Raw genomic sequence first — 19,509 nt, 5'->3', positions numbered from 1 at the left:
TGTAGGAGAATAGATTAATTTCTAAATGGTAAAAAGCTAGGGAGCAGGGATTTACCCAGTGTCTGTCCAACATCCACCACTCAATCAATATCACCAAAACAGGGAGCTCTGGATTTGCTTGCTCAACTTTTCTCCTTAGCCCGGCCTCTACCTTCTGGTTCTTGAGCACACATTTCCCGGGTAGCTGAGTGCGGGGTCCGCTTGCACGCCCTCTCCCCAGGTTTCGAATGGATCCGCAGAGCGGCAAGGGACCGGCTTTCCTCGCCAGGATCCCAACACCGGCCGGAGCGCGTTTCCTAGGCCCTAAACCTTTGGATGGCGACCACGAGCGCTGCGTCAGCCTGGAGGACGCAGACATCGAGGAGGCCATCCTCGCACCACCTTCCCCCCTCCCTCGCATGCTTCCGCAACCCCTTCCCGCTCCCTCCATGAAATCGCACAGTTTACTAGTTAGGGCCCCTGCTCAGGAATAGCAGCCAACAACCCCACTGCCTTGTGGGCGCCTCGGGAGAGACCAAGGCTAAGGGAGCAAACCCTAAAAGAAAATCTGGAGCGGAACTCCTAAGGCGGTCATGTGTCACCTTTGGCATGTTTCCGGCAGTTCCTGCAGCCATACCGGTGCCAAACGTCGTGTTCTGCACTCCTTTGGGCCCCATTAGGAAGGCCGAGAGGGTGGTTTTGATGCTTGGGCAACGCACAACCTCCATACATTCTGCCCAGGCACGTGCCATGGAGAGGTCACTCCATACTCGCGTCACAGCGACCAAAACACGGAAGGCAGCAGTTACGGGTTATAAGGCCAGCTCAATTGGCATAGAGACTGGGCGCCACGGGTTGCTTTTGTCAGTGGGAGATGTCATTGCATCTCACTGGACAGTTACTGCCCGCCTCAAACCAGGCAGTCCCCAGTCAGAAAGGTTCTGTCCCACCACAGTCCACCTTCTTCAATGGGTGCTTGGAGCTCAGGGTCATTGCCCGACAAGTGGGTTGTAACAGCGCACGACAAAAAAAGGAAAGAAGGTACCAGCCCTTCGTTTTGCAAGCTGGAACATCAGAACTGTGTGTCCTGGCCTGTTGGAAGACCTTACGCAAATCAAAGACTCTCGGAAGACTGCCATCATTAACAACTCAATGTGGAGATTGCAGCACTTCAGGAGACAGGCCTCCCTGCGAGCGGATCTCTAAGAGAGCAAGGCTACACCTTCTACCAGCAGGGTAGGGATCCTGAAGAACCAAGACAGCATGGAGTGGGCTTCGCCATCAGAAACTCTTTGCTCAGCATGATAAAGGCACCTTGAAATGGCTCTGAATGCATACTGTCCATCCGACTGCTCACCGCCTCTGGCCCAGTACACCAACTCAGCATCTATGCTCCAACACTCTGCTCCCCACCTGAAGTTAAAGACCAGTTCTACGAGGAACTCCATAATATCATTAGTACCATTCCTAATACCGAACATTTGTTCCTGCTGGGGGACTTTAATGCCAGGGTTGGGGCCAACCATGACCCGCCTGCCTTGGGCGCTATGGCATTGGAAGGATGAATGAGAATGGACAGAGACTGCTTGAGTTGTGTACCTATCATAACCTCTGCATCACCAACTCGTTCTTTCATACTAAACCCTGTCACCAGGTTTCATGGAGACACACAAGATCACGTCGTTGACACCAGCTGGACTTCATCGTCACAAGGCGAGCCTCTATATAACAGTGTCCAAATCACAGCTTCCACAGTGAGGACTGTGACACCGATCATTCCCTGGTGTGCAGTAAAGTTAGACTCAAACCAAAGAAGCTACATCACTCCCAGCAGAAGGGCTGCCCGCGCATCAACACTAACAGAATTTCTTATCCATAGCTGTTACATAAGTTTCTAAATTCACTTGGTAAAGCCCTTCAAAACACTCCTGCAAGGGATGCAGAGACCAAGTGGGCCCACATCAGAGACGCCATCTGTGACTCAGCAATGACAAACTTTGGCAAACGTAAGAAGCAGAATGCAGACTGGTTTCAATATCACTTTGAAGAGCTGGAACCTGTCATAGCCGCTAAGCGCACTGCACTATTGAACTACAAGAAAGCCCCCAGCAAGTTAACATCCATAGCACTTAAAGTAGCCAGTAGCGCTGCACAAAGAACAGTCAGGCACTGTGCAAATGATGACTGGCAACACCTATGCAGCCGTATTCAGCTGGTCTCCAACACTGGAAACATCAGAGGAACGTATGATGGTATTAAGAGAACTTTTGGGCCAACCATTAAGAAGATCGCCCCCTCCTACCCTCAAGTCTAAATCAGGGGAAACGATCACTGACCAACGCAAGCAAATAGACCACGAGTGGAGCACTACCTAGAACTGTACTCCAGGGAAAATGTTGTCACTGATACCGGCCTTAATGCAGCCCAGTCTCTGCCAGTCATGGATGAGCTGGACGAACAGCCAACAAAATCGGAACTCGCTGATGCCAATGATTCTCGAGCCAGTGGAAAAGCCCCTGGAAAGGACGACATTACCCCTGAAATAATCAAGAGTGCCAAGCCTGCTATACTCTCAGCACCCCATGAACTGCTTTGCCTGTGCTGAGACGAGGGAGCAGTACCACAGGACATGCGCGATGCCAATATTATCACCCTCTATAAGAACAAGGGTGACCGCGGTGATTGCAACAACTACCGTTGAATCTCCCTGCTCAGCATAGTGGGGAAAGTCTTCGCTCGAGTCGTTTTAAACAGACTCCAGAAGCCGGCTGAGCGTGTCTACCCTGAAGCACAGTGTGGCTTTCAAGCAGAAAGATCCACCAATAACATGCTGTTCTCCCTTCACCAGCTACAGGAGAAATGCCGCGAACAACAGATGCCCCTCTACGTTGCTTTCATAGATCTCACCAAAGCCTTTGGCCTCATCAGCAGACGTGGTCTCTTCAGACTACTAGCAAAGATCGGATGTCCATCAAAGCCACTAAGTATCATCACCTCACTCCATGACAATATGAAAGGCGCAATTCAGCCTAGCAGTGCCTCGCAGACCCGTTTCTTATCCTGAGTGGCGTGAAACAGGGCTGTGGTCTCGCAACTACACTGTTTGGGATCTTCTTCTCCCTGCTTCTTTCACATGCGTTCAAGTCTTCAGAAGAACTAATTTTCCTCCACACAAGATCAGATGGCAGGTTGTTCAACATTGCCCGTCTTAGAGCGAAGACCAAAGTACGGAAAGACCTCATCAGGGAACTTCTCTTTGCTGACAATGCTACATTAACATCCCACACAGAAGAGTGTCTGCAGAGACTCAACAGGATTGCGGCTGCCTGCAACGAATTTGGCCTAACCATCAGCCTCAAGAAAACGAACATCATGGGACAGGACGTCAGAAATGCTGCATCCATCAATATCGGCGACCACGCTCTGGGAGTGGTTCAAGAGTTCACCTACCTAGGCTCAACTATCACCAGAAACCTGTCTCTCAATGCAGAAATCAACAAGCGTATGGGAACGGTGTCTACTGCTATGTCCAGACTGGCCAAGAGGGTGTGGGAAAATGGCGCACTGACACAGAACACAAAAGTCCGAGTGTTTCAAGCCTGTGTCCTCAGTACCTTTGCTCTACGGCAGCTAGGCCTGGACAACGTATGTCAGCCAAGAGCGACGTCTCAACTCATTCCATCTTCACTGCCTCCGGAGAATCCTTGGCATCAGATGGCAGGACCGTATCTCCAACGCAGACGTCCTCGAGGCGGCCAACATCTCCAGCATATACACCCTACTGAGCCAGCGGCGCTTGAGATGGCTTGGCCATGTGAGCTGCATGGATGATGGCAGGATCCCCAAGGACGCATTGTACAGCGAGCTCATCAGTGGTATCAGACCCAGCGGCCGTCCATGTCTCCACTTTAAAGACGTCTGCAAACACAACATGAAGTCCTGTGACACTGACCACAAGTCGTGGGAGTCAGTTGCCAGTGATCGCCAGAACTGGTGGACAGCAATAAAGGCAGGGCTAAAGAGTGGCAAGTCGAAGAGACTTAGCAGTTGGCAGGAAAGAAGACAGAAGCGCAAGGAGAGAGCCAACTGTATAATAGCCCCGACAACCAATTTTATCTGTGGAAGAGTCTGTCACTCTAGAATTGGCCTTTATAGCCACTCCAAGTGATGCTCCACAAACCATTGACCATCTCTAGGCGCTTACCCATTGTCTCTCGAGACAAGGGGGCCAAAGAAGAAGAAAAAGCTAGGAACTGTGGAGGAGTAACAAGATTTGGATGGCCATGTACAGAACGCATTAAAAGCTAGTGGATAGGTGCAAAAATAATTTAAACAGCTAATGGAATATTATCTCTTATCTCAAGGGGCTGGAATACAAGGTGGTGGAAGTTATGCTACAGTTATGTAAAGCTCCACTTGGACTGCATCTGATGTATGGTGCTCAGTTCTGGGCATACTGCAACTTGGGAAGGATATATTAGATTTGGAGGAGGGTGCAACGCAGATTCACCAAAACGATACCAGGGCTAAAAGGGTTAAATTGCATAGACTAGGCTTGTATCCACTTGCATATAGAATATTAATGAGTGTACTAATTGAAGTGTTTAAGATGATTGAAGGATTTGATATGGTTGATAGAAACAATTTCCTCTGGTGGGGTAATCCAAAACAAGCGGACATAATTCTAAGATTAGAGTTAGGCTTTTCAAAGATGTTGTCAGGAAGCACAAAGGATAGCAGAGATCTGGAACTTTCTCCCCCCACAAGCTGCTGGGACTAAGTCCATTGAAAATTCAAAACTGAGATAGACTGAGTTTTGTTTGGCAAGGATATTAAGCTATCAGGAAAAGAAGCTTAATAATTTCCATCATCGCTGTCTGTGATGCATTATGGGTATATCCTGGCAGGACAAAATCACAAATGCGACAGTCCTCTCAAAGGCAGAGCTTGCAAGTGCGTTCGCACTAATCAAACAGAAGTGGTTTCAGTGGATGAGATACATACGCAGGATGGAAGACGGTCGCATACCCAAGGACCCTCTCAGTGGGGGCGGTGGGTCAGATGACCAGTGGGGTGCCCAAAACTCTGCTTCAATTATGCTTTCAAGCGTAATGTTAAGGCCCTAAATGCTGACCGTCGCCCCTGGGAGTCCCTAGCTCCCGAAAGAGGGAAATGGTGGCACATCCTGTGGACTGGTGTGCACTACCACAACCACCAGTTGCTGCAGCAGCTTGGCAACAGGCGCTAACATCAAAAACAACAACTCACAGCATCACTTGGCAGCTTCATGTGCAGTACTTGTGACAGAACCTGCCTCTCAAGGATTGGCCTTCACAGCCATCAGCAAAGGTGCACCAAGAGAAGACACCCCACCTAAATGGATTGCTTGCTATGCGTCCATCATCTTTCGTAGATGGAAGGATTTCAACCAGGCAAAGGTTTTAAGGAATATGAAACAAAGGTGGGTAAATAGAGCTGAGCAGTGTTCCCTCTAAGCTGCATGGCTGCAACCCGAAGGTCCCTGCGCAGGCCGCACACAAGTTGGTCTCTTTAAATTACTGCATGGGCCACGTACTTAAAGAAATTGCCCGCGCACTCGAAAAAGAAAAAGGTACAGGGAACGCTGGAGTTGAGGTACAGATCAGCCATCTATTTGAATGATGGAGAAGCTTCATTTTTTATTCTTGGTCCTATGTTCTATGGAAGAGTAAGCATCTAAAGTGGGTACAATTGTCTTGGTGCTTCATCTAATGAAGCTGAAGGTCATATCTATTTCATCTGAAGTTTGTTTCTACCATCTGTGCCACTTGGACTTCTATTTTGACAGATGGGTTATGTTCAGCTTCAAATAGGGCTACCCTCCTTAATTTCCTGCAGCAAGATCTCAAAGGACTTGTTGCTAAAATGAAACACTGCTACTACTGCACAGATTTTGCTAACAGCACTTACTTTCAATGATGAGCAACAGCACTTCATGAACTGCTGCTGGTTCCATTTTGATAGCCTCAGGCCTTGCTTCTTGTGCACATGTGTTAGAAGCATATTGAATTGAAGGTAAGGGGTTTGCCTTGAAAAATTTAGCAAGTTTGGCTCTAATCATGGACCAGCACTTTATTGATTTTGCTGTTCTCACAAAATTGGGGCTATAATGTTTTGCAACCCGAGTATTAGTGAAGTATGAACTTCTTTTGGCAAAATGCAGCTAATTCTTCTTTTAATTTCCTGTACCATTTTCAAAATGTGTATTTTTGTTACATTGCCAACAAGAGGATATCTACAGAGTTTCTAGTTATTTTTTGGTCTTAAAAGATTATGCTCCAGCCATAACTGATACCAGTCGACTGCAACAGAACAGAGATAGGCTGGCAGAATGGACGGACAAGTGGCCGATGGAATTTAAAAGAAATGTAAGGTGATGCATTTTGTCAGAAGGGATGGGGAGAGACAATATATACTAAATAGCACAGTTCTAAAGAGTGTGCAGGGACAGAGGGACCTGGGGATTCATGCGCATAGATCTTTGAAGGTGGCAGGACATAGTGAGAGAGCGGATAGCAAAGCATATGGGATCTTGGGCTTCATAAATAGAGGTATTGAGTACAAAAGCAAGGAAGTTATGCTGAACCTTTGTAAAGTTCTGGTTAGGCCACAACTAGAGTATGTGTCTAGTTCTGGCCACCATACTGTCGGAAGGATGTGAGCGTCCTTGAAAGGGTGTACCACGTCTGTTTGTGTATTTGGCCATCTTAGCAGTTCACCTGGAATGCTAGCCTTTCCACCTTCAACGTCTGGTAATCAAAAGTCGATTGTGGATTAAATTAGAGCAGGGAATCGCCCCTTTGTCCTTTTGAGTACTGTCTGTTGATATGCTAATCTCTCTCTCCAGCCGAGGTCTCCAATTGTTTTTTAAAGCAAGTTCTTTCTTTACCAGTCCAAAATCAATGTTCATGTGGCAAAATTAATTTTCCTCATTCCTGGCAGATGGGGGGGGCTTGCCTGACAGGATGCGATTCCATCAGTCCACCCTCCCATGATCTGGCCAATGCTAACTTGTAAGCATATTGTTCTTAGGTTCACCACGAACTCATGTCTTTCATCTCCCACAGGTGCATTACCGGAGCCAGCACAGGAGATAAGGGAGGAGCCTGTGAAGTCATCAGAAGAGGATCATCACTCGGAGGATGTAATGTCACATGACTCTTGCGCACTCTCCACCAGCAGTTAGGTAGGATGGCAAATCATGAACAGCACATCACATGTGAGCAGGAGCAGGTGTTGAAGATGAGGACAGCAGTGGAGAGTCCCCGTCGGAGGTCACAGGACTGCTCAACTGGACATAGATGCTGAACCTTGAGAGTCAAACACTAAATGGGTACTTGTGAAGCAGCGAGAAATGTGTGTCTGTCAGAATTTCCTGAGACACTGCACATCCTTGCACAGAAAATGGAGGAATCCATCTCTAGCATGAGTGCAGTGATGTCTCAGGCTGGTGACCACCTGCACTGAAAGAGTGGCCAACCTCATGGAGAGTCAAATGCAGTAGGCCATTGAGTGCATGCTGGCCTACACCAATGGCCTGCACACTCTGGCGGCATCTTTGCATAGCACTGATTAAAGAGTCGCTTTGGTGGCTGAACACTATACTCAAAGCAGCTAAGTGCTCTCCCACTCATGGTTAGCAGAGATGTACAGGTCGGTTCTGAGAGGGAAGATGGAGAAAGGGCTGAAGACAGTGGGGGCTCTCCTCAAAGCACCCCCACTTCACAGCCCTTGCCCTTGTGACAGAGCCCCACATTGTTGTGCCCTGCTTGGATAACCGAGCCTGCCCCTGCACAGATGCAGGTGGGGCAGTCTTTGGTAGGGTCCTCACGGGCTCCAAAACAGAGGATGTCTGCCATGGGCATCTTGTGTCAGAGCAGGTTGCTTCTAGCTCTGCTGAAGCCACAGGAATAGCACCACAGAGAGGGTAATGGAAAGCATAAAAGGAAAAGGTCATGGTTGCTCAAAGGGAATCACATGCGTGCTTATTATATTGCTGGTGTGATACTGATGCTGTTTATTTGAATGAAGGAATGAGTTTTCAAGAACTACTTATTGTCATGGCATCTATTTTGTTTGATTCACCATTGACCCTGATCAGTTAAATAGCGGTGAATGGTACAAGCCACCTTGATGAGGAGGTAAAGCTGTGAAAGGGGTGGGTGGATGTGTGGCAATAGGGAGGAATGCTGCTGGTGGGGGGTGGGGTGTTGTACATGGGTCCTCATGGGAGCAATGCAATGCTGCAAGCACAGATCTCAGGTGAAGTGTGCCTGGTTGAGGGCATTGTGGGCTTCTCAGGCGGGCAGGTCTCTGGCTGCAGGCATCAATGGCAGATCAGGATGCTCCGCCTCCTCTGAGGATGCCAGGCGCTCTCCACCTTCCTCTTGTGCCAGTGCCAGTCCTCTCTGCAGTGCCATGTTGTGTAGGGCACAGCACACTACTACAATCCAGAAGACCCTTGCTTGGGTGTTTGAAAGGCATCTCCAGATGGGGCTAGGCAACAGAACCTTATTTTGAGCAAGTCAATGGCTTTGTCCATCTTGGCCCTGGTGGTCATATGGCTCTGGTTGTACCCCTCCTGTACTGTGCAGTGGGGTTCCTCACTGGGGTCATCAGCCAGGTCTTGAGTGGGTACCCCTGGTCTCTCAGGAGCCAACTGCTGAGGCTATCTGGTAGAGAGATCAGTTGCAGAACCTGAAGGAAGAATTAGTCATGGCAGCTCCCTGGATGCTGGGAACATAGTGCATTATTCTCTTGGGGTGGTCACATACCAGGGGCACGTTAAATGAGTGGAATCCCTTCCAATTGATAAATATGCCTGGTTGTTCTGATGGCACATTGACACATTGGGGCGACACAGTGGCGCAGTGGTTAGCACCGCAGTCTCACAGCTCCAGCGACCCGGGTTCAATTCTGGGTACTGCCTGTGTGGAGTTTGCAAGTTCTCCCTGTGTCTGCATGGGTTTTCTCCGGGTGCTCCGGTTTCCTCCCACATGCCAAAGACTTGCAGGTTGATAGGTAAATTGGCCATTATAAATTGCCCCTAGTATAGATAGGTGGTAGGGAAATATCGGGACAGATTGGGATGTGGTAGGAATATGGAATTAGTGTAGGATTAGTATAAATGGGTGGTTGATGGTCGGCAGAGACTCGGTGGGCCAAAGGGCCTGTTTCAGTGCTGTATCTCTAAACTAAATTGACTGCCAATGGAATCTACAACCCCCGGACCTGTGGAATTCCCAAGCAAAGACGACAGCCTTCTGGATTTGACTGGCCTCATCGGTCTCAAATTTAATGCAGTTGGAAGCCCTTGTAAACAATGCATCAGTGAAGTGGCTAATGCAGGTGTATGCTGCAGATTGAGAGATTTGGAATCTGCAGTTTGTGGGACCAATGGTGGAGCATCTGCAAGCTGTTGTCTGCAGGTGACTTGTCGAATGTTCTGTTATGTCCACTGCTTTTGGTTTCAAAGCTTGTTCTTTTTTTTTAAAAAAAGACAGACGCTAACTGAAAGGGAAACTAAAATTTCAGGTTTCTGGGAAAACAGAAACTGAAACTAAAACTTCAGACTACAGGGAAACAGAAACTGGTTGGAACCAGATTAAAAAGGACACAGTCATCCGAGATCATATTACGCAGGGGTGAATTGCAGGCCTGCTGAAGAAAGTGAAGGCTGGATCCAGGAACTGGATATAGGCAAATACAAGTTGCTGCAGCTGTTTCCATTACTTACGGTAATACTGGTGGATCCTTGCCATCAAGACTGTTGTGAGCCGAGCTGAGGAGGTTCTAGAAAAGTACATCGTTTAGAAGACAATACCCGTGGCGTTCAGGTTGAAGGTGAACTGCTGTTGGATGAGAATCTGTGGCCGCATCTTGGAAGAAAGGAAATGGAGATCTACCAGAGTAAGTTCAGAGCTTTGAACAATTTTGTGGCTTGGTGCCATATATGCTGAGTGGACTGCCCATGAGATCTAGCTTTGTTGTGTCTGATAGAACTATAGAAAAGTTACGACAGAGAAGAGGGCCAAACAGCCCATCGTGTCTGTGCTGGCTAAAAAAAATAAAAATTAGCCGCCCAATCTAATCCTACTTTCCAGCACCTGGTCCACAGCCTTGCTGGTTACAGCACCAAGGCTCCTTAGAGAGCACCTTCCAAACCCGCGACCTCTACCAACTAGTAGGACAAGGGCAGCAAATGCATGGGAATACCACCACCTGCAAGTTCCCCTCCAAGTCACACACCATCCTGACTTGGAACTATATCGCCATTCCATCACTGTCGCTGGGGCAAAATCCTGGAACTCCCTTCCCAACAGCACTGTGGGTGTACCTACCTCACATGGACTGCAGCGGTTCAAGAAGGCAGCTCATCACCAACTTCTGAAGGGCAATGAAGAATGGGCAATAAATGCTGGCCTAGCCAGTGGCACCCACAGCCCATGAACGAATAAAACAAAACTTCAGGTGCATGGGTTGAGGGTTTCTGCCTCCGCCACCAATCCAGGCAGTGAATTCCAGACACCCATCACCCTCTGGCTGAAAAAGATTTTCCTCATGTCCACTCTAATCCTTCTACCAATCACCTTGAATCTGTAGTTAATGTGCAAGGTGTAAAATATATATTGACTGTGATTTGGCTGTTAATTCATGTTTAATTTATCTTGATTTTGATTTGATTGTTAAAGTTATAGAAGTGAAATCTTGGCCATTTGTTTTTTTTAAATTGGGGTCAATCAGTAAATTTGGCTCTTTGGGTTTGTTAATCTCCACAGGCATTACAACAAAATTGGAGGTTTCTCTGGGATCGATCCAAATTAGGCTGTGAAATGGTTTCACTGGAATTTTCCAGAATTTAAAACAAACAGGATTTCACATTTACTTTTGCTGTATGCAGTGGGAAATCAACATGAGTACCTTTGATGCTCAGGCCTCTATGGAGAAAGAGGATTTGTCTTAGTGCCTTGGAATAGTTGACAAAAGATAATTTGAAAGCAGTAGCATGGAACGCAAGGGTCAGCTTGAAAGTACGGGCCAAGAAGGCAGAGATCATTGAAGAATTGGATCCTCAATTGAAACTTGAGAAAGAAAAAGGACATTTCTACTAGTTTTCAAGTAGAACTAGCCAAAATTGAATTTGCAAAATGACAGGATGAAATTGGAAAGAAAAAAAAAGCAAAATGTGAAAACTTGAATTAGAATTAGAAAGGGAAAGGGAGAATTTAGAATGGAAGAAATTAGAATTGGAAATGGAAAAGCTTAAAGTCTGTGAACATGCAGGAGAGCTGAAAGGTGAGGATGACCCAGAGTAAACGCCTCAGTTTTGATTTGGCAAAGAATATTCTCTTGGTACCCAAATTTAGCAAGGAGGGAGTAGAAATATATTTAGTGTCATTTGAGAAAATTGCCACGAATCTGAATTGGCCTAAATCATCTTGGACAATGTTCTTACAGATTGTTTTCATGGGGAATGCTTTGGAGGTATACTCATCTCTTCAGAAGAGTATTCACAGGATCATGACAAAGCCAAGACTGCTGTTCCCAATGTCTATGAGTTGGTACCAGAGGTCTACAGCCAGAAATTCAGTAATTTAAAAAAGGAAACAGGACCAGACACATGTGGAATTTGCTAGAGAGAAGCAAATGGCATTTGCTAGGTGGTATAGATCAATGAAGGTTACACAAGTCTTTGGCAGCCTTAGGGAAGTGATTCTGATGGAAGAATTCAAAAATAGTGTACCTTTGGGAATAAAGTCCCTCCCAGAAGAACATAGTTTGTAAAATTAATGAAGCTTCAGTAGCAGATGATTTTTGAATTGATTCACAAGAACAGTAGTCACTGGCCCCAATTTGGAACCTTTCAGAGATATTAGATAAGAAGGGTCACTGACCCGAAACGTTAACTCTGCTTCTCTCTCCACAGATGCTGCCAGACCTGCTGAGTATTTCCAGCATTTCTTGATTTTATTTCAGATTTCCAGCATCCGCAGTATTTTGCTTTTATTATTAGAGAAAGGAGTTTGATAAGGAAGAGAGATCTGGTTCTATTGAGATAGATGGAAAATGTAAAGACGCAGACACTCCTCAGGCTAGTAAAAGAGAAAGTCTGGAGGACAAGTTTGGTACTAGGGGACCGACTTGCTATTTTTGTCATAAAAAAGGACATGTGAAGGCTGAGTGTTGGGAGTGGAAAAACAAGCCCATCGCATTTGTACAGTCAAATGGTGCTTCCCCAGGAAATAATGTCCTAGTGAGCAACATTTATGACAAGCAGGTAGTTCTCCAACGTTCACTGATAGAGTGAATTGTCATGAAGACCCCCACCTGCCAAGTATGAGGCATATTAATTTTGTCACATGAACATCGATTTTAAACTGTTGCTGGAGTGAAGGGATGACTTATTTAAAGAGATCACCAGACATTTGGCTGGAGAATATTTGCATTCTAAGAGCCAGTGCTTGGAGAGACAAAAGAACTTCTCGTTGATTCAATTAACAGATTGGTCTGGGCGATGGTGATCCACCCCACCCCACCCCCCCCCCCCCCACCACCACAAGCTTTGAAATCCACAAACCGCAGGAGAAGTTATTCCCAAATAAGGGGTTAGTCACGTAACTAACATACTGGCCAACTTGGAGTTTTGAATTGTGCTCACAGGACAGTTTGAAGACAGACTGCAGATTACAACTGAAGCTGGAACAAGACAGCCTCTCACCTGGCTGGTGCGCTCTCACTTTTTCACAAACCTTTAGACCCACTGAAGTCACTTAAACCTCAAGAGGGAAAAGACTCCTACATCAAAACAAGTTAAAGCGTGCAATGGGCCCCAACGAGCAGCAAGACTTACCGGCAACCAAAGACTTCAGTGAACTCAAAGGACTGTAAATACACCCAGCTATTGCCTCAAACTTTTCCCCTTTATTCTTTCTACTTTTTCTGTCTCTATCTGTGCGCAGTGTTTATCACGTATGCATGCTAGCGTGGTCACGTCACTTATTTGTAGTCATTAACTGGATTAGAGTTTAAGGTTAATAAACTTCCACCTTTCTTGTTTAAATCTAAGAAAACATGTCTGATTGATTTATTTGCCTTACAAGTGGAAAGCAGTGAACAAGGATTCACTGAGAGAGTAGCTGAAACACAGTGTTTTAAAAAATTAAACCCTGTTATGGTTAAACCATGAGAGGGAAACCCTAGATCCCTTTCTCACCTGGTCGTATCAGAATCAAGTTTTCTGTTTGAAGGGGAAGTATCTCCACATTTGTATGGTGAAACAGGCAAGTCAATTGTTATCCTTAGAGGTACAAGGGGCAGCATAGTCACTGATGTTGGCAGGTGAATTTTTGCCCCAGTAATTCACTGTATGCAAAAGATGTTAATTCAGGGTATTGATTTAAATTATTTTCCCGTTCCCTTATATAGGGGAAGATATAAAATGTGACCTAGTCACTGGTCCTGTTACTGTTGGTGTCATTCCGAGTTTGCCTACTGAAGGTATGGATTTTTTCTAGGAAATGACTTGGCTGAGGATAAGGTTTTGGCATCTCCAGTGGTTCTGGGGAAGCCAGCTGAGGTTTTGCAGGAAGAATTTTTTGCAATATTGCTGGATTGTGTTGTGACTAGGTCCCAGGATCACAGTGTACTGGAAGCTACATATATTAATACACAGGGCCCTGTTCTTTGCAGACAGAAAGAACATGTACACACATTGTGCCTGTTTCAACTGAACAAAATAAGTGATAGCCATTTGCTGGTTCACCCCTCAGGGCAATGCCTTAACCAGAGTCAAGCTGCATGGTTTAAATTTTAAACAAAGTTTGGAAGATAACTGTCAGTCACTGTAAACTGGTGTTTTCTTCATGGCAACAACTCTACCAGATTTCACTTGCCAACCAATCAGCACTCTCTTCTCATTCAATACAAGTTGTTGTTTTCCCTTACATTGGTTATTCTTGTGTATTGTCCTGATGAGTGCAAGGTAAAAAGCTTAAACAACATGTCTCTATTTTCTGCAATACTCAAGTTCTGGAGTTTGGTGAAGACAGTACCGGTGGAGTTCTGCTTGAAGGGGAACTGCTGTCGATTGAGAATCGGTGACTGCATCTTGGATGAAAGGAAATGGAGATCTACCCAAGTTCAGAGCTTTTAACAACTTTGTGGCTGCAATTGGTGTCATATATGCTGAGTGGCCTGCCCAGTAAATCCATGAGATCTGTCTTTACTGTATCGATAGTTACTGTATAATTTTTAATATATACTGACAGTGATTTACTGTTAATTCACATTTAACTTAAATAATCAAACCAAAATCAATATAAGTGATAAAAGTGAAACCTTGTCCTTTTTTTTAAAATTGGGGTCATTTAGTAAATTCAGTTTTTTTCTCTTATTGATCTCCATGGGGACCATAACGCTACATATGTCAGCAACTGAGCAATGGAAGGACCAGATGAAAAGAAGTTGAGGACTGTGGTCACCTTGACAGCCACAGGCAATGGATGGACACCAGCTCCACTTGGATGAGGACTTCTTCCAAGAGGCTGCAGAGATCTGTATCCAACTGCTGCGAGAGCTGGAGACTTTGTAGGCACTGCTGTTCAGAGAGGTTGAGGAAGCTTACCCTTGACCTATAGACCCTGTGCTGAGCGTATTGCCTCCTTTGAGGTGCAGCCTTGTGTCCATCCCCTCTGTTCTGACCAGCTGCATGTGGCTGTGGAGAAGCCAGCAGCTGCTGCTGGAGTTGCTGCCCCTGTCACTGGTACTACTGAGCTGGAGCACGCTGCACATCCTCCCGTGAGATGCAACGAACTTGAGAATATGCAGACCCCATGTCACAAGGAAGTTCCACTTGCAACATGCTGAAACAACCCTCAGAGGTCTCCAAGGCACTTACAATAAGTTGCACAAAGTTGCTGTCCCCAACAAAATCACTGAGTTTAGGCTGAAGATAGGCTTGTGATGACAGGAGCAGACCACAGCCTTGCCAGTTTCACCCTTTAGACTGCTCATATCAGATTAGCATCACTCTGCAATGACTTCTCACTGCGCACTCGCCTCCTCCAGCTTGGCAAGTTGCATGCACAATGTATGACCCATGCACTGGTGACAAAGAGGCATCACAGACTTTTAAAAAGTTCTTAAATTGCCTTTTAAGCTACCTCAATGGGTGCCTGCCAGACCCACAGGGGTTCCCCGCACCCGTGGAAAAGTAGAAAAGGATGGAATTATGTCTGGATCCTGACCAGATGTTCTTTTCTGCGACTTTAGTAGCCCGCTTGCCCCTGAACCCACCTCCAACGGGCTGGGAAAATTCTGGCCACGGTTTTGGGATGCAGAAGCAACAGGAAGAGTGGGGTCTTAGGAATATTGTACCAAATATTTCTCTCACCCTTGATAACTCAACTTTTATAAAGCCAAGTCCATTTACGAGATAAGCCAAGATGAAGAGAATTTTTTTTACTATTATTAACACAGCAAGTTACTATGATTGGGAATGCACTGCCTGAAAGGGTGTGGAAGCAGATTCAATAATAACTTTCAAAAAGGAATTGGATATATACTTGGAAAAGGGAGAAAATTTGCAGGGGTATGGGGAGAGAGCAGAATGGGACTAAATCGGAAAAAACTTTTTCAAGGAGCCTACACAGGCACGACGGATCAAATGGCCTCCTTCTATGCTGTAAGATTCTAAGATTCTATAAAAAGATGAAGGGTTCTAGCAACACTTAAGCAGGTCCTAGGATCAGAGAACTGGAAATGAAGCTTTGGAGGTTGTGAGCACCAAACATGAATCAACAAAGAAACCAGCAGTTCTATTCATCACTGGTTTCTGTCCACTAGCTATGCATAATAGTTTTAGACAAAACTTGCCTAAAATAAAATTGAAAATTAAATTGTTAGTTCATTTCAAAGTCTTTTGGAAAAATCATAGAAACATGATTCTCACAGGATGCTTGATGGTAAATTCTGCAAACTGTACATGTTCGGAACACAGAAAAGTCTTCCAATGTTTTGACAAATATTTATACAGTCAAAGCCCAGGCTTTTGATACAGGTTAAGGCTCAATAAAATTTTAGTTATTGAGGAAAAATGTCCAGAAATCACAAGTGATTCCATTTTGATTTATCTTTTTAATTTTTAAAACATTGGTAGGTTCTCCTAACTCAAGATTTCCCCATTATTAATGCTGACCTGCAAATTGCGACATAGAAAATATGGGCAATGTGTATACAAAGTATGAACTGTACATTTAATAAATTAGAAATAGATATGCTAGCTGTGAAGTGTGCCAAAGCACACCATATTGTTCTCAGCTGCAATGGAGCTGTTATTTTGTGCTTTGGCTTCTCTCTTTTCTTGGTCCCTTTCCCAGAAAAAGTGATGTGTTATATGAGTCAGCTTACTATGCTCTTCAGAAAAATGTATAACATCCAACTTGTAATGACCAACTTTCCTACACCTGCAGGAAGTGAGAAGGCAAAAATCGGTACCTTTTTAAATCGCAGTTATGAACATGAGCTTGATGTCATTAAATCTTATAGCCAAAAACAGCAGGTTCTGACAGAGTGGAACAAAAATATTCAATATGTAAACTTTCAATATCAAAATATTTCACCAAAAGTATTACATATGCAAACAGGAAGAAAACAGATCATTTGGAAATATTAATTTTTCAAATAACTCGTACTGTAGCCTTTTTCCTGTATCATAAAATTCATAACCATTTATATCACTAATGCATTTCTTACCTGTGGCTTTAGGCATACACTCAAGATGCTTTCCACAGCATGTCTAAATGGAGAATTCTGAAGAAAATCAAGAACTGTGACAATGCTTTTACTGCTTAAAAATATCTTTACCGTAAGTACTAGCTATAACACTTTGCAAAAGATGTGACTTATTAATACAAACGTCAGCCAATTTTGTCACATGATAAAACCGGCATGTTGTAAAACAAATAACTGCTTGGTTTCACATTTTCCATCAGATCTACTCCAAATTACATTTACTATTAATGTTTTATATTTTGTTGATGATTGACAAACACTGCAAATTATAGAAGAGGCAATCTTAAATTGCATTGCAATGGCTGAAGACGACACCAGGTTGATTGGTTGGTAATTGTGCTCAATGTATCGCTTACATGTAGAAATAGAGCTGCTTAGGAACCCTTTTGAATTTCAAAGTGTATCGTTCAATTAAGGTAACATTCCTCAGTTAATAAAGTACCAAGTCCAAGTATATATATCACCAATTATGCTTTTTTTAAAAATTTGACAAAGAAATCTCTTTAGATATTAACCCCATTCAACATTCAGTGCAGTCTTCCAACCTCCAGGAGGTGGAGGATGTAGAGAAGGAGGTAGCTCATGGACTGCATGATATCCTGGAGGTAGCCAGTAAACAACAGGTTCGTCAACCTCTTTTTCCACTTCCAAACCACTGTGTAAAAAAAAAAATTAAATTCATCATTGCATTACATCAATTACAATAATCGAGCAAAGAATATGGTTGACATGCTATCATAATGCAACATAAACACTAGATAAGTAACTGAACAAATCACTGGTTGGCTTTGGGTCCTTTGCATTTTTCTTGAAATACTGTGCATCCAATTTGAATAGTTCTAACTTTAGAACTTCAAACCAACATTACAATTCACAGTACTGTCAACCCTACTGGAAAAGAGAAGGCAAAACTTCAAACCAACAGCATAGATTAATTTCCACATTAACCTACCAGATGGAAATTAAAATCCCCCCATTTAGGATCAGACTTTTCCCTAGCACAAATTGGTTGACAGTTTTCAAAATTATTGCACTAATTTTCAGATTTTTTGATGCAAAGACTAAGTAATTCACTAAATACTGTGATTACTGCGATCAAAATAATTATTGGGGAGGGAGGGGGGTGGGTAGTAGAGGTGGTGGTAGGGTAAAGTTTTCATGAAAGTATGCTTACTTCCAGAGTTTTAATTTCACACCTGGCCATTTGATATTTTGGGATAAATACCTGCATTCATTTTAATGATTTAAGTACAGACATTAAATCCGTGACGACAGAGGCTATGCAAAAATTACCTGAATTATTCTTTCCCAATGGCTGATCCATATACAAACCAAGAAAATTCCAGGTTCAAAAATCACTCATGGTTTCCACTCCAATTGCTATCCACTGACTCCTTGTTGCAAGTGCAAGTTTGGAGGTCAGTTATGGATACAAGTTTGTAACGTCCTCTGCAGTTAAGTAATATGCCAAAAATCAGAGTTTAGGGCTCAGACACGGAGACATCACTGTGGCAAGGTACAGCAGGGTACTCCCAAGACCATGGAGCTACACCCCAACAAGTCTTTGGAAGGAGGAGGAAAGGGAAACAAATGATTATTGGCAGGAGTGGAGAATTAGCTAAATAGGTTTTCAAGAAACTTAAGATCTTGTAACCTTTTATTCCATTTCAAGTTAGGCCACTTCCTGCAAGACTTCAGTCTTTTGAAGATACCAGTAATGCAACAGCAACAGTGTTTCTAGTAACAAAATCTAATGAAAAACATTAATGGCACTCAATTTATACACCACTGATCAATCAGTATACATTTCCAATTGATAATATATTGAAAAAACACAAAACTTTGATTCTCAGTGGCATTGGCTGAAAGTTAAAGTAAATTAATTAAGAATAATCCAGAAAGGTCACTACTCCATGTTAAAATTTAAAACTATTCATTTCAAAAGGTATAGATTTGTAACTTTAAATCAAAATCCATTTAATTACTGTCTCGGCTCTTTTAAATTTGCTTGACTATCCAATTATTGTTTATTGCAATCTACTTCTGCCCTGTTCATTTTATGCTATTCAGATTTAACAAAATTGGTGTCAAAACTCCATTGAGAAACCATATTTATTTGGACATACATTGAGCTTTTCCAGAATGTAGACATTATGGAGAACCAAACTGAAAGTAGGGCAACAAGTTCAGCCACAGGAACATGTATAAGTTCTGGAAACACTGCTAACTAACTACCAGCATTATAGACTTCATCTTTTCAAAAGGCTGACTATTCAGAGTAACCTGCTTGGCAAGAAACTTTTGAAACATTGAATGAAACATTTTTAATTGTTAGTAGATAGCAGACATTTCCAGTCATTGGAAGGCCAAATTCCACTTCTATGCTGGCTTCTGAGTGTTATTGTGTAAAACTAATTCTCTGCTACACTGCCTCCACACCAGTACCTATCCTCCTGTAGGCTCAGTCTTCTTCCCTTCTGCTGAGAATCTTCATTATAGGGGAGGCGGGGGTGGGAAGGAATTTTAACACTGAGGAGCAGGTAGGATTGGCTGCAGAGTACAGGACATGGGGTTAAACAGCCAAAAAATGAAAGAGTGTTGGGAAGACAGCTCCAACCACCCATTTCTACTTTTTACTTAGGCGGTGGGCAGGGATTTTAAATAGCTTAAATGAGGCTAGATGCCTCTGATTTAACCTGC

The 19,509-nt window shown here is 44.0% G+C and overlaps 1 protein-coding gene across 15 annotated transcripts in view; it reads right to left on the bottom strand.

Annotated features, from left to right (window-relative positions):
- Positions 1 to 19,509, bottom strand: part of zmat5 (zinc finger, matrin-type 5) — a 331,963-nt gene that overhangs the window by 283,846 nt on the left and 28,608 nt on the right. For 12 of the 15 annotated variants that reach the window (XM_068055088.1, XM_068055085.1, XM_068055078.1 and 9 more), the window contains exon 5: positions 16,771 to 17,464. In XM_068055088.1, the coding sequence (XP_067911189.1) occupies positions 17,320 to 17,464 (145 nt within the window). In that variant the 3' untranslated portion in view covers positions 16,771 to 17,319. Of the gene's footprint in view, positions 1 to 16,770; positions 17,465 to 19,509 lie in introns of those variants that run through there. The other 3 variants (XM_068055092.1, XM_068055093.1, XM_068055094.1) reach the window with 1 other exon arrangement.

Source organism: Heterodontus francisci, chromosome 23 (genome assembly GCF_036365525.1).
Source record: "Heterodontus francisci isolate sHetFra1 chromosome 23, sHetFra1.hap1, whole genome shotgun sequence".
Taxonomy (NCBI): domain Eukaryota; kingdom Metazoa; phylum Chordata; class Chondrichthyes; order Heterodontiformes; family Heterodontidae; genus Heterodontus; species Heterodontus francisci.
Note: the sequence above shows the minus strand (reverse complement) of the source record. Positions and strands in the feature narration are given on the sequence as shown.